We start from the raw sequence: 12,593 nt of genomic DNA on the forward strand, positions 1-12,593 counted from the left end.
AGATTTAGGGCACACTTCAATTGGTATTTTGCCCCAGGTCTCTTTATAAAGAGTAATTACTAAAACACTGGAGAAAACATCTATTGACTTGTACAAAAATACACCTATTTGCACCTGGACCAGCCCACTTGCAAATTAACAGGCAGAGGCTTTTCAGGTGTAAAGAAATTTGACTTAGGCCATAAAAAGAATTGTTAACTAGTAAGTCTGGAATCAAAGTTTTCTATGTATTTGATCATATTCGGTCTGTCCATTGGCGAATGGATGAGCCTATTCTTAAATGAGCAGGTTTTATCCTATGAACTCACAACTTTTTTTAATCCCAAATCTTTATTAATTGTATAGAGAATCATCTTCTATAAAGATAAAATGAGGCATCAGATGGCGAACAAAAATAACGTGACAAAAATGTAATTAGAGAATAAAATCTGTCCCCGATGAATGATTTCCCACAATTACAAAAGGTGTATCCTGTGAAGCCTAAAGGTCAAACCTTTTAAGTAAATCTCAGTCTTCATATTTCTCTCCAATCAATAGCGTTTCAATTGATTATTCTGACAGTTCCCCACACACATTGACCTGGGGAGACATCTTTGGGGAATTCTGGAGACTTAACTAATCGCAGGCTCTTCTTTGCTATGAGCATATATATGTATGTATATATGTATATTTGTTGCTCCCCCACTCCACGTCCCCCAACTGCTTAGTTGAAAGACAGCAGTCAAAAGAACATTGATAATCAGAAGATCAGATATTAAGCTCTAGTCTTCTATGCCTTAGGCATGAGACCATGGCTGATTCATTCCAACTCTCTGAGCCTCAGTTTCTTTATCTTTAAAACTAGAATGATAAATTTGTCTTGAGCATGGCATAATGGTGGATTGAAAATTGTATTAGGAAGAACTTAGATTTTTAAAAATTTACTATGTTATACTTTAATTTCATATACAAATTACTAATAACATCTTTTAACTACAATAATAACTTCTACCCCAAAAGCTCTAAATTAAAATATATCCTGTATAATTATGACAATGAGACATACAATTTTTATTCCACCTATAATTATGAAAACTCCAAATGCAAAATTATAAAATTAATACAATATAAAGCAAGGAAAGAAGAAGAAAGCAGCTATTAACCACCTATTATATCACAGACACTGTGCTAAGTGCTTTACAAAAATGATCTAATTTAACCCCTGCAAAACCATGGGGAGTAAGCACTATTATTCCTGTTTTACAGTTATGGAAACTGAGACAAAGAGAAGTTATGTTACTTGAGAGTCATATAGCAAGTGTCTGAGGTTAGGTTTGGACTTGGGTCTTTCTGATTGCAGCACCAACACTCTGTCCCCAAGTGCCACCCTATTCTTACCTTCTTTGTTTATGTGGCTCTGTCTGGCATCTTCTGTAAATTTCTCACAGGAGATCCCTCAACTTACCTAAGGCTTTCTTGATATTCTCCTGCCACTCTGGTGATACCGGTATAACCATGGGCTATTGGTAAGAGTATGTATAAGGAGATGTGGGGTGGAAGTAAATTAATCAAAGATAGAAAAACAAAGGGCACCTAGATGGCATATGGATAGAGCCCAGGACTAGGAATTAGGAAGCCTCATCCTTCCAAGTTCAAATCTGGACTCAGATACTTATTAGGCAAGTCACTTAACCCTTTTTGACTCAGTTTGCTTATCTGTAAAATGTAATCACAAAGGAAATGGCAAACCACTTTGGTAACTTTGCTAAGAAAACCCCAGATCGGGTCAGAAAGAGTCAGATCAAACTGAAAAACTACAAAAATGGAAAGGAGGACTTCTTTGTAGTTTATATCATCTTTCTCATGCTGCCTTTGCTTCTTCTGAATTTGCTTTCTAGATCATGAGTTTGAAGCATTGTAGGCTTCAGGTGCTTAGGTCTTCTAGGATAGTTCCTATGTCTAAAATTCCTCTTCTGGTCCAGGAATGTCAGTCAATTAGGCAGCCTTCTTTGTGCAACTCCTGTATACCCAGACATATACTGGCACTACAGGTAGACTATGAAACACAAGGAACTAATGGTCAATGGTAAAAGTGCAAAGGAACTAATGGTAAAGGATACCAACAATTCAAGGTCGACTGAAGACAAGGTAAGTTCAAATAGAAAGGAATCTTGACTCTGGTGCTTGATTTTTTGGTTGGTCTTGCACAAATCATTTTCCAGTACCCCAGAGGGAGATGCTCTGGATTTGAAACAAAAAAAGCCTTTGCTTCATCCGGCACTGATTTGCCTTTAGGAACCTCAGGGTTTGAGGTCTGTTTTTCTTTCTCTCCATAAAAGCTGCCTATGATCAGAGTTCTTTTTGCTCTTTTCATCATTTTTAAGGATCAAGGCCTTCATTTAAGACAAAGGGGCGATGGATAGCTGCTTTACTTTGCCTTGGGGCTGTTCTGCTGACTGACTTCCAGTGCTGGGTAATCACCTTCTTCTGGGGTTCAGTGACTTATAATTTGCCTTTTGGGTAATTTTGCTGCAGATTTACAGCAAATCTGCTAAAACACCTGATTGCATCCAAAGCAGAGTAGCCTAAGAGCCTCACAGAAGATTCCCAGCTTGGGGAGACTGCAATGCTCTGGTTCCCTGCCCTGGCTCCCTAGGTTATGCTCAGTAGCCTGTCTCCCTGTCTTATTGAAACAGACCTTTTCTGAAGTTCTTCCAAAGTATCTTCTTCTGGAAATGTGTTGTACTCCAAATATTTGTGAGTTCTGTTACTCCAGAAAGTGTTTAGAGGCTTAATCTGCTGTTGGTTTAAGAGAAGGTCAGATAGAGATGGGTCTGCTCTATACCATCTTGGCTCTGCTCCAATATTTGCAAACTTTAAATGAAACAAGCTATTATTATTAGTTATAGTTACTTCTGTGAGAGGACATGTTCACTGGAGAGAATGGAAGGAAAGAGAGGGAAGAGAAGGAGAAAGAGAGGGAAGAAGGAGAAGAAATGGACAAGCTGATATACATAGCCCTCTAATTTATACTATTCTTATATATATATATATATATATATATATATATATATAATGATACATATACATATATACACATGGTATATAGGTACATAGTATTTATTACATGTGTCATGTATATTGTATAATTACATATATTATAATAATAATACTATTAGTACTTTTTTAGCCTTATCTCTTACTATACTTCTTCAGTATTCTAAACTTCTTCCAGACAGGAAGTATTTTGCATTTAGAAAGCATTTTAAAAAGTATTTTAAATTGAGTTGGACTTTCTAATTAATGTATCATTAAACATTTATGGTGTCCATATGCTTGTTTAGATACTAGGTCATAAATGGTTCAATTTCTTCCCTGAGCAATGTAAATAGAGCACTGGGTTTAAAATCAGAAAAAGTCATCTTTATGCATTCAAGTCCAGTCTCAAAAACTTACTAGCTATTGGACAAAATCATTTAACCCAGTTTGTCTTAGTTTCTCATCTGTAAAATGGGCTGGAGAAGAAAATGGCAAACTACTAGGATTTTTTTTTTTTTTTTTTGCCAAGAAAACTCCAAGAAATGAGGTCAGGAAGACTAAGACATAAAATCAACAAAATGCTTGCAGTATTGTGTCTTTGTACTGGGAGCTCTGGCACTTGGCTATAATATTCCTAGGAGTTTTCTTTTGAGGAAATCCTTCAGGAGATGACCAGTCTATTCTTTCCATTTCTATTTTACTCTCTGATTCTACAATATCAAGGTGGGTTTCCTTGATAATTTCTAGAAATATTATGTCATCTAGGGTTTTTTTTTATTTGTGGTTTTTATGAATCACAGCTATCAGGCAGGACAATAAATTTAAATTATGTCTTCTAAATCTCTTTTCCAAGTCTATTATTTTTCCAATGGTATATTTCACATTATCTTCTATTTTTCATTCTTTTTTGAGTTTGTTTTATTGTTTTTTTGATTTCTCATAAAGTCAAAAGCTTTGATTTGCTCAATTCTAATTTTTAGGGAATTATTTTGTTTTGTGAATTTTTGTACTTCTTTTTCCATTTTGCCAATTTTTTTTTTCCTTTTGGCCTTTTCTACTTTTTAAGGCATTCTCCTCATTGGCTTTTTGTACCTATTTTTACACATTGGTTAATTTGTTTTTCATAGTGTAATTTTCCTTTTTTGCCAGAAATTTTATTATATTTTCAGTAATATTTTATTTTCTAAATATATGCAAAACAGTTTCCAACATTTATTTCTTTTAAAATGTGTGTTCCAGATTTTTTCTTTGTCTTCATCTCCAAGATAGCAAGGAATCTGACATAAGTTAAACATGTATAAGTCTTTTAAACATATTTTCATAGTTGTCATAACAAGAAAAATCAGATCAAGAGGGAAAAACTGAGCAAAAAGAAAAAAAATAAAAGGAGAAAATATTATGCTTCAAGCCACACTCAGTCTCTATAGTTCTCTCTATAAATGTGGATGGCATTCTCCATCTTTGCTTTGATCATCACACTGTTGAAAAGTGCCAAGTTCATCATCACATAATCTTCTTGTTATTGTTTTACAGTGTTCTCTTGGTTCTGCTCACATCTTAGCATAAATTCATGTCTTTCCAGGCTTTTCTGAAATCAGCCTGCTTTTCATTTCTTATAAAACAATAATATTCCATTACATTCATATATCCTAACTTATTCAGCTATTCCCTAACTGTTGAGCTCCCACTCAATTTTTAGTTCCTTTCCAGTATGAAAAGGGCTGATACAAATATTTTTGCACATGTGAGTTCTTTTCCCTCTTTGATGATCTCTTTGGTATATAGATCCAGTAGTGAGACTGCTAGATTAAACGATATATACAATTGATTAATTCTTTGGGCAAAGCTCCAAATTGCTCTCCTGAACTATTGGGTCATTTCACAATTCCACCAATAATGCATTAGCATCCATCATTCCCTTCAACATTTATCATTATTTTTTCCTGTAATTTTAGCCAGTCTGAGAGATATAAAGTGGTTTGCTGTTATTTTCTTCAGTATTTTTCTGTCTCCTTCAAGCTGTTGACATTTTCATGATTTTATTGAATTTGTTTATCTTCCATTTTTTTGTTATACTCCTCTTATTTGATGTTCAGAATCTTTTTTTGTGTTTTTCATGGCCTGAGAACAATTCATATTTTTCTTGGAGGCTTTGGTTAAGAGTTTTGACTCTGATGTCTTTGAGTGTATGTTTTGATCTTCCTTGTCATGACAGTGACTTGCTATGGTAAGAATATTTTTCCAGTTCATATCATGACTTTAAGACTCTGCTTCCAACATGAAGAATATACTGTTTCAAACTTAAGGGGTTTTGTGCAGCTGTTTTCAGAGATACTTCTAAAGATCTGTAAGTTTTTAGTTCAATAAGCTTTGAGATCTAAGAAGAGGTATTTGCTTCTCTGCTGATCTGTGTTCTAGCCTGTAAGTGATCACAAACATTTTTCCCTGCCCTAGACCAATGACAAGGGTACCTGCTTCACTGAGATCTTAAGTTCTGATAAGTGCTTGTCTTAACCTTAGGAATACCATCTGACTTTGGCCCATATGGGCAAAGAAACAGAACCCTTCCTCAGGGCTAGCAAAAAGATTCCTGCTATCTCCTGACCAGTTGTTCAGCCCCCTTGCCATCTGTTTGCTGAGAGCTCCAAAAGCACCCTCTGCTGCAGCTGATTCAGTGGCTCCCAGGGTCGACTCCTGGTTTGCTGGGGTTTGGTCTGTGCTGGCACAATCTACATTCTCACCCAGGTACAACAGACCTTTCCTGCCAACCTTCTACATTATCTTTGGTGAAAAAAATATTCACTCTTATTGCATGGGTTCTACCACCCCAGCAATTATTTTATGGCATTATTTAATGGTGTTTTGGAGGGGTTTAGGGGAGAGCTCAGTCAAGTAGCTATTGTTCTCAAGTTCTCTGAACTGGTTTGGGAGTGATAGAAACCACAAATATTTGGAGTACTATAAGTTTCCAGTAGAAGAAATTTTGAAAGAACTTCAGAAAATGTCTGTTTCAACTGAGCAGGGGGAGAAGCTGCTGAGCCCAGATGCAGCACAGAGAGCCAGGGAATGTACTGTGAGACTCTTAGGCTATTCTGTCCTGGTTATAAGCCTGGGGATCAGCAGATTAGCTGTGAGACACTCAAAGCAAATACAAAAGGAAACTCACGAACCTCTGAACACCAGAAAAACCTACCTAGCATTGTAAATTGGTCAGCATCACTGGCCCCAGAGCAAACAAAAGCAGCTGTTGCCCCTTTACCTTAAAATCAGACCTCAACCTTTAAAAAGAAATGAGCAAAAAAGCAAAAAGAACTCTGACCATAGACAGCTTAGATAGCTTTTACGGAGAAAGAGAAGAACAGACCTCAAACCCTGAGGATCCTAAAGGCAAATCAGCTCCAGATTACCCCAAGAGGTAATGTGAATTGGTCCGCATTTCGTAAGACTCTCTTGAAAGAATTCAAAAAGGATTTTAAAAGAGAGTTAGAAGTACAATGGGGAAGGGAAATGAGATCTTTACAAGAGTGTCTGGAAAAGGAAGAAGTTAAATGAAGTAAGAGATATCCTTACAGTTAAGGTACTGTTACAACAATCCCATAGAGTCAAATTTAGCTGGATTGTAGATATGGATTGTAGGGGTAATGAGTGTGCAGTGTTGGTGGAAAGATGGGTCAGAGTAATGTGAGGTTTTAAAGCAATAAAAAAGAGAAGCATTTTATTTCATAGGTTATAGGGAACCATTGGAAATGGTTGAGAATAGGAGTCACATGGTTAGACATGTTTTTTAAGGAAAATCACTTTGGCAGTAGGATGGATTGAAGTGGAGAGAAATTTAGGGCTGAACTCCAGTGAGAAAACTGTTGTAATCGTCTGGATGAGAAGCAATGTGGATCTGTGGTAAAGTGGAGTTGAGTGTGTGAGCAGACATAAAGGTCTGAAGTGAGAGTTGTTGTGCAGGTAAAAGTAACAAGATCTGGCAACTGATTGGATGTGTAGGGTGAAGCAAAGTAAGAATTTGAGGATTATAGCAAGTTTATGGACTTAGAAGACCATAAAGATGGTCTTCTCAAAGAAGCCTTTGACAGAAAAAGGAAACATAGGTAATAGAAGTGGGTTTTTTTTATTTGTTTTCTTGTGGCAAGGATTAAGTAGAAAGAAAATTAGTCCTGTTTTGTGCATATTGAATTTCATGTGCCTCTAAAATTTCTAGTTTGAGATATTCAATAAGTAATTGACATTGAAGTTCAGAGGAGAGACTGAGGCTTTACATGTAGATCTGATTCACATCCATATAACACATCCTTTGCTTATTTCCTATTTTCTCCAAGATTAGTAGACTCTTCCCCTTCTTTCTCTGGCCTGACATTTAAAGAAATCCAGGATTCTATATTGCAGCCAGATGGGATTATAAATTGTTCTATGTATTGTTTCATTTCTTATTTCTATACATTTTTATATGTTTTCTCCCAATCCTGGAATATAATTTCTTCCTTTTCTTGTCTTTCATAATCTTCATTAGCCTTGTCTAGCTTCAAAGCCCAATTTTTTATCCCTTCCTCCATGAAGGTATCTCTAAGTTTCTCTCTCCCTAAACTGCTAGTTTTCTTTCTCAAATTATCTTGTGGAATATCTATTTTGGGGAGTATAACTTGTATAGCCTTCCAAGGGAATATAAGCTCTTTGAGGTCAGGGACAGTTTTGTTTTTATCTCTTTGTATCCATGACTTAGCATGTATTGCACACATAGAATGTGTTTATTTTGTAAATATTTAATTAACTGAAGTAAAATGGTGATTAAAGGCTTTACTATTCTGAGCTTGAAGCCTATCTATTATGAATCCAATCTTTTTTCATCTGAGGGACTGGTAAGTGGGGATCAAACAAGTATATGCTTAATGAAGCCATACTAATAAGATCTTATCTTATTGAAACTATATGTTGACTGTGCTCATTCCAGTGTTCTTGCACACAGTAGTGACTTCATAAGTATTTGTTGAAAGAATAAATTATTTGGAAAGGGATTAGTTTTGTTTTGGTATGGTGGATAGAGTGCAGAACCAGAGTCAGGAAGAACCAAGTACAAATCCAGCCTCTGACACTTACTAACTGTGTGATTCTGGACAAATCATTTAACCTTTTCCCTTCTGTAAAATGAAAATAATAGTAATAATAATAATAATAACATATACATTTAGTAATTATTATTCTTTGTCACTGTTCAGGGAGAGAACAGTAACAAGTGGAAGTTACAAGGATGGATTTCCACTCAATGTGAGAAAAAATATCCTTATACTTATTCACTAGTGAAATGGGTTGCCTACTTAGGTGATATATATATATATATATATGTATATATATACATATATATATATATATATATATATATATATATATTTATTTTAGGATTATTCAAGTCAAGCCAGTGAAATGTGTTAAGTGGTTTGGCTCTGAAATTTAATTTATGGCATTTGGAGTTCTTTGAAATATCACATTCTCACATTATTCCTCTGACACTTAATAGCTGGTTAATCATGTCACATAATCTCTTGTAGCCTCAGTTTCTTTATCTATAAAATGGGAATTATAATCCCTATTGGCATTGACCATCAAGGTAGTTGGAGGATTAATTAGAGAAAATACATGTAAAGTGCTTTGTACTCCATAAAGTAGAAGGGAATGTTTGTTTTAAAATTAAGCTCATACTACACATGAGAAAAAAGGAAATAGGAGGCAAATAGAGCTTTTTAAAAAGACTAGCAGGGATTTGGCATTATGAATATGTTGTAGAGAGAATTCTTTGGATTCACGGTTGGACTGGATGGTGGGTGACAATCCTGAATTGCTGTGATTTTGTGATTGTCTGGGTCAGAATGTAGGACCTAGAACTATTTCACTGGATCCTTCCAAACCACTTGTGAGGTTGGCAGGACAAGATAAGGTTTGCTTCTGTTTTATAGAAGAGAAAATGTAGGTGTTACAACTAATAGAACATGGGGCCCAGAGTCAGGAAAACCCGAGTTCAAATATATATGCAGACACTAGTTAGCTGTGTGATCATTGGCAAGTCATTTAATCTCTGTCTGACCCATATAAAATGGGGGCAATAACAGCCAGCCCCTACCTCCCAAGATTATTATGAGAATAAAATGAAATACTGTTAGTAATGTTCTTTGCAAATCTTCAGGCAGTATATAAATAGTAACATATTTATTCAATAACATAATGATATGTACGTTTCTATGTTGCAGAGGATTCGGGACCTAGAGGATAAAATAGAACTTCAAAAACGACAACTGAAAGAAATAGAAGAAAAGGTAAGTGTGATGACCACTAGTTTCCTCTTCATAATCCTTCTCTTTCATTTTGGCTTTTATGACTTTTGTTAGGGGACAGGTTATAGGTGACTAATCCAAATACAAATCACTCATTGGCTGCCATTTTTATCAGCCATCAACATGTGATCCCTGTGTGGTGCTGCTTCTTATGTGAATATTGTTTCCAGCTTCCAGCTTATAACTTTATTCAAAGGCTAGTGAAAAACAGTAATCTGGTAGACCAGGGAGGCAAACACACTCGGGTTTCAATTCAATCAGTCTGCACATCTACAGGATAAAAAGAAAAAAAGACTTTGTGGCGAATCCTTTGATGTCACTTTCAGGGAAGTTTTATGACTTTTAACAAGCATATTCTGAAGGCTCAGGTGAGACAGGCACAATTAAAACCAGATGCTATCCCAAAGAGCTGTTCATCTGGCTTTGAAGGTCATGGTCTGACAGCTACCCAGGACAGGGCGTTTCCATCCTTCTTGACTTTCTAGTCCCAACGTAATAGTATGATTATCATGGTCTGACAGCTACCATGGACAGAATGTTTCCATCCTTCTTGACTTTCTAGTCCCAACCTAATAGTATGATTATCTTGGTCTGACAGCTACCAAGGGCAGAGCAATTCCATCCTTGACTTTCTAGTACCAACCTAATAGTATGATTATCATGATCTGACAGCTACCAAGGGCAGAGCTATTTCATCCTTGATTTTCTGGTCGCAACCTAATAGTATGATTATCTTGATCTGACAGCTACCAAGGACAGAGCGATTCTGTCCTTCTTGATTTTCCCAACCTAATATAATTATTGAGAACATACATTTTAAAGCAAGTGTTCTTAATTTGGGGTCTATGAACTTAATTATTTTAATAATAATAGCTTTTTATTTTCAAAATACATTCAAAGATAGTTTTCACCCTTGCAAAACCTTGTGTTCCAATTTTTTCCCTCCCTTTCCCTTCCGTGTCCCCTAGACAGAAGCTAATCCAGTATCAGTTAAACAAGTGCAATTCTTCTAAATATACTTTCACACTGATCGTGCTGCACAAGAAAAATCAGATCAAAAGGGAAAAATTGAGAAAGAAAAAAAAAAAACAAGCAAGCAAACAGCAACAAAAAAATGTGAAAATACTGTTGTGATATTCACTCAGTCCCCACAGTTCTCTCTCTGGATGCAGATGGCTCTCTCCATCACAAGACCATTGGAAATGGCTGGAATCACTTCATTGTTGAAAAGAGCCTTATTGAACTCTGGGAGATGACTATGAATTACTACATAGAATTCCCAATCCCTCTATTTTTGTCCACCTGCATTTTTGATTTCCTTCACAGGCTAATTGTACACTATTTTAAAGTCCGATTCTTTTTGAACAGCTAAATAACTGTTTGGACATGTGTACATATATTATATTTAACTTATACTTTAACATATTTAACTTGTATTGGTCAGCCTGCCATCTGGGGGAGGGGGTAGGGGGAAAGGAGGGGAAAAGTTGGAACAAAAGGTTTGGCAGTTGTCAATGCTAAAAATTACCTATTCATATATCTTATAAATAAAAAGCTATAATAATTTTTTAAAAAGAAAAGAGCCTTATTCATTAGAGCTGATCATCACATAATCTTGTTGCTGTGTACAATGATTTCCTGATTCTTTTTGCTTCACTCAGCATCAGTTCCTGTGTCTCCAGACCCCTCTGAAATCATCCTGTGATCATTTTTTACAGAACAATAATATTCTACAACATTCATGTTCCATAATTTATTCAGCCACTCCCCAGCTGATGGGCATCCATTCAGTTTCCAGTTACTTGCCATTGCAAAAAGGGCTGCCACAAATATTTTTTGCATATGTGGGTTCTTAACCCTTTTTTGGTATTTCTTTGGGACCCAGTAGAGATCTCCATCAAAGGATATGCATGTGAACTTAAACATTTTAATCTGTATTTCAATATAATCAGTTTCCTTTGTAATTCTCTGAAATTTAGTTCATGCATTTATAAGCCTTATTCTGAGAAGAGCTCCACAGGTTTCACCAGACTTCCAGAGTGATCCACAGTGCACAGCAGATCAAGAACTTCAGAGTGAGAGCTTATTAGCATTTGATAGACACTGCTAACACAGCAAAAAGGAAGGAAGGGAGAAGGAAATAAGCATCAATAACATGCTTATTATGTGCCAGGATCTGTACTGATCACTTTATCATTATTGTCTTCTTTGATCATCATCATATCAGCTCTGGAAAGTGAATGCTGTTATTGTCCCCACTCATAATTAAGGAAGTCAAGTGAAAGAGTTTATATAACTTGGGTCAGAGTCACACAGTAGGAAGTATCTGAGACTAGATTTGAAATTGTATCAGGGTAGCTGGGTGACTCAGTGCATACAGTGCTAGACCTGGAGTTAGAAGAGCTCTTCCCGAGTTCAAATCTGGCCTCAGGCACTTGCTAGCTGTGTGACCTGGGCAAATCACTTAACTCTGTTTGCCTCAGTTACCTCATCTGTAAAATGAACCAGAGAAAGAAATAGCAAAGCACTCCAAGATCTTTGTCAAGAAAACCCAAGATGGAGTCAAGAAAAATAAGTCATATATCAGAGTTAAAAATAGAAGCAAAGAGATTAATTAGATCATCTTTACTGTAATCTACAGAAAAGCCCTGTGGTGGCTGCATTGTGACTAGAGAAAAGACAGATGTGGTCAAAGTTGGCTTATGGTGCATGTTTCTGATTCCAACTATGAGGAGACTGAACCCGCTGGAGCTCCTGGGCTCCAGAATTCCAAATTACAATGGACTATGCTGCTGGGATGTTGGTACCTAAATGAAGAATTGATATGGTGAGGTCTCAAGAGATAGTCATGGTAGCAGTGGTCCCTCCTGTTTGCCCAAGGAGGGACAAATTTGCTTAAGTTGGAAAGAGCATATTGGCTCTCATGGCAATCTCAGTGGCTTTGGATTCAGGATTTGTAGCCACTGCATTTTAGCCTGGTCAAATTGGGAGACTTAATCTTAAATTTTTTAAAGGAGATTACATCAACAAACCTCAGCTACTGATCGATCAGCAGAATATCTGTCAGACTAGAAAGAGTCAGAAATGACCCTGAGATTTTTAATCTGAAAGACTGGACCAAAAATCAGCATGCCCAAAGATACAGGGGAGTTCCGAGAAGCTACAGCAGCTATGTCGGTCTATGAGACTGATGAGTGGAAGAGAAAAATTCTCCTTTGCACTGTATTTAAAATTCTTCCAGGA

General features: G+C 36.3%; 1 protein-coding gene across 5 annotated transcripts in view; it reads left to right on the top strand.

Annotated features, from left to right (window-relative positions):
- Window positions 1–12,593, top strand: part of JAKMIP1 (janus kinase and microtubule interacting protein 1) — a 209,735-nt gene that overhangs the window by 188,568 nt on the left and 8,574 nt on the right. For all 5 annotated transcript variants that reach the window (XM_023506113.2, XM_031942708.1, XM_031942709.1 and 2 more), the window contains one exon: window positions 9,267–9,332. In XM_023506113.2, coding sequence (XP_023361881.2) covers window positions 9,267–9,332 — 66 coding nt within the window. The remainder of the gene's footprint in view (window positions 1–9,266; window positions 9,333–12,593) is intronic.

Source organism: Sarcophilus harrisii, chromosome 6 (assembly GCF_902635505.1).
Source record: "Sarcophilus harrisii chromosome 6, mSarHar1.11, whole genome shotgun sequence".
Lineage (NCBI taxonomy): Eukaryota > Metazoa > Chordata > Mammalia > Dasyuromorphia > Dasyuridae > Sarcophilus > Sarcophilus harrisii.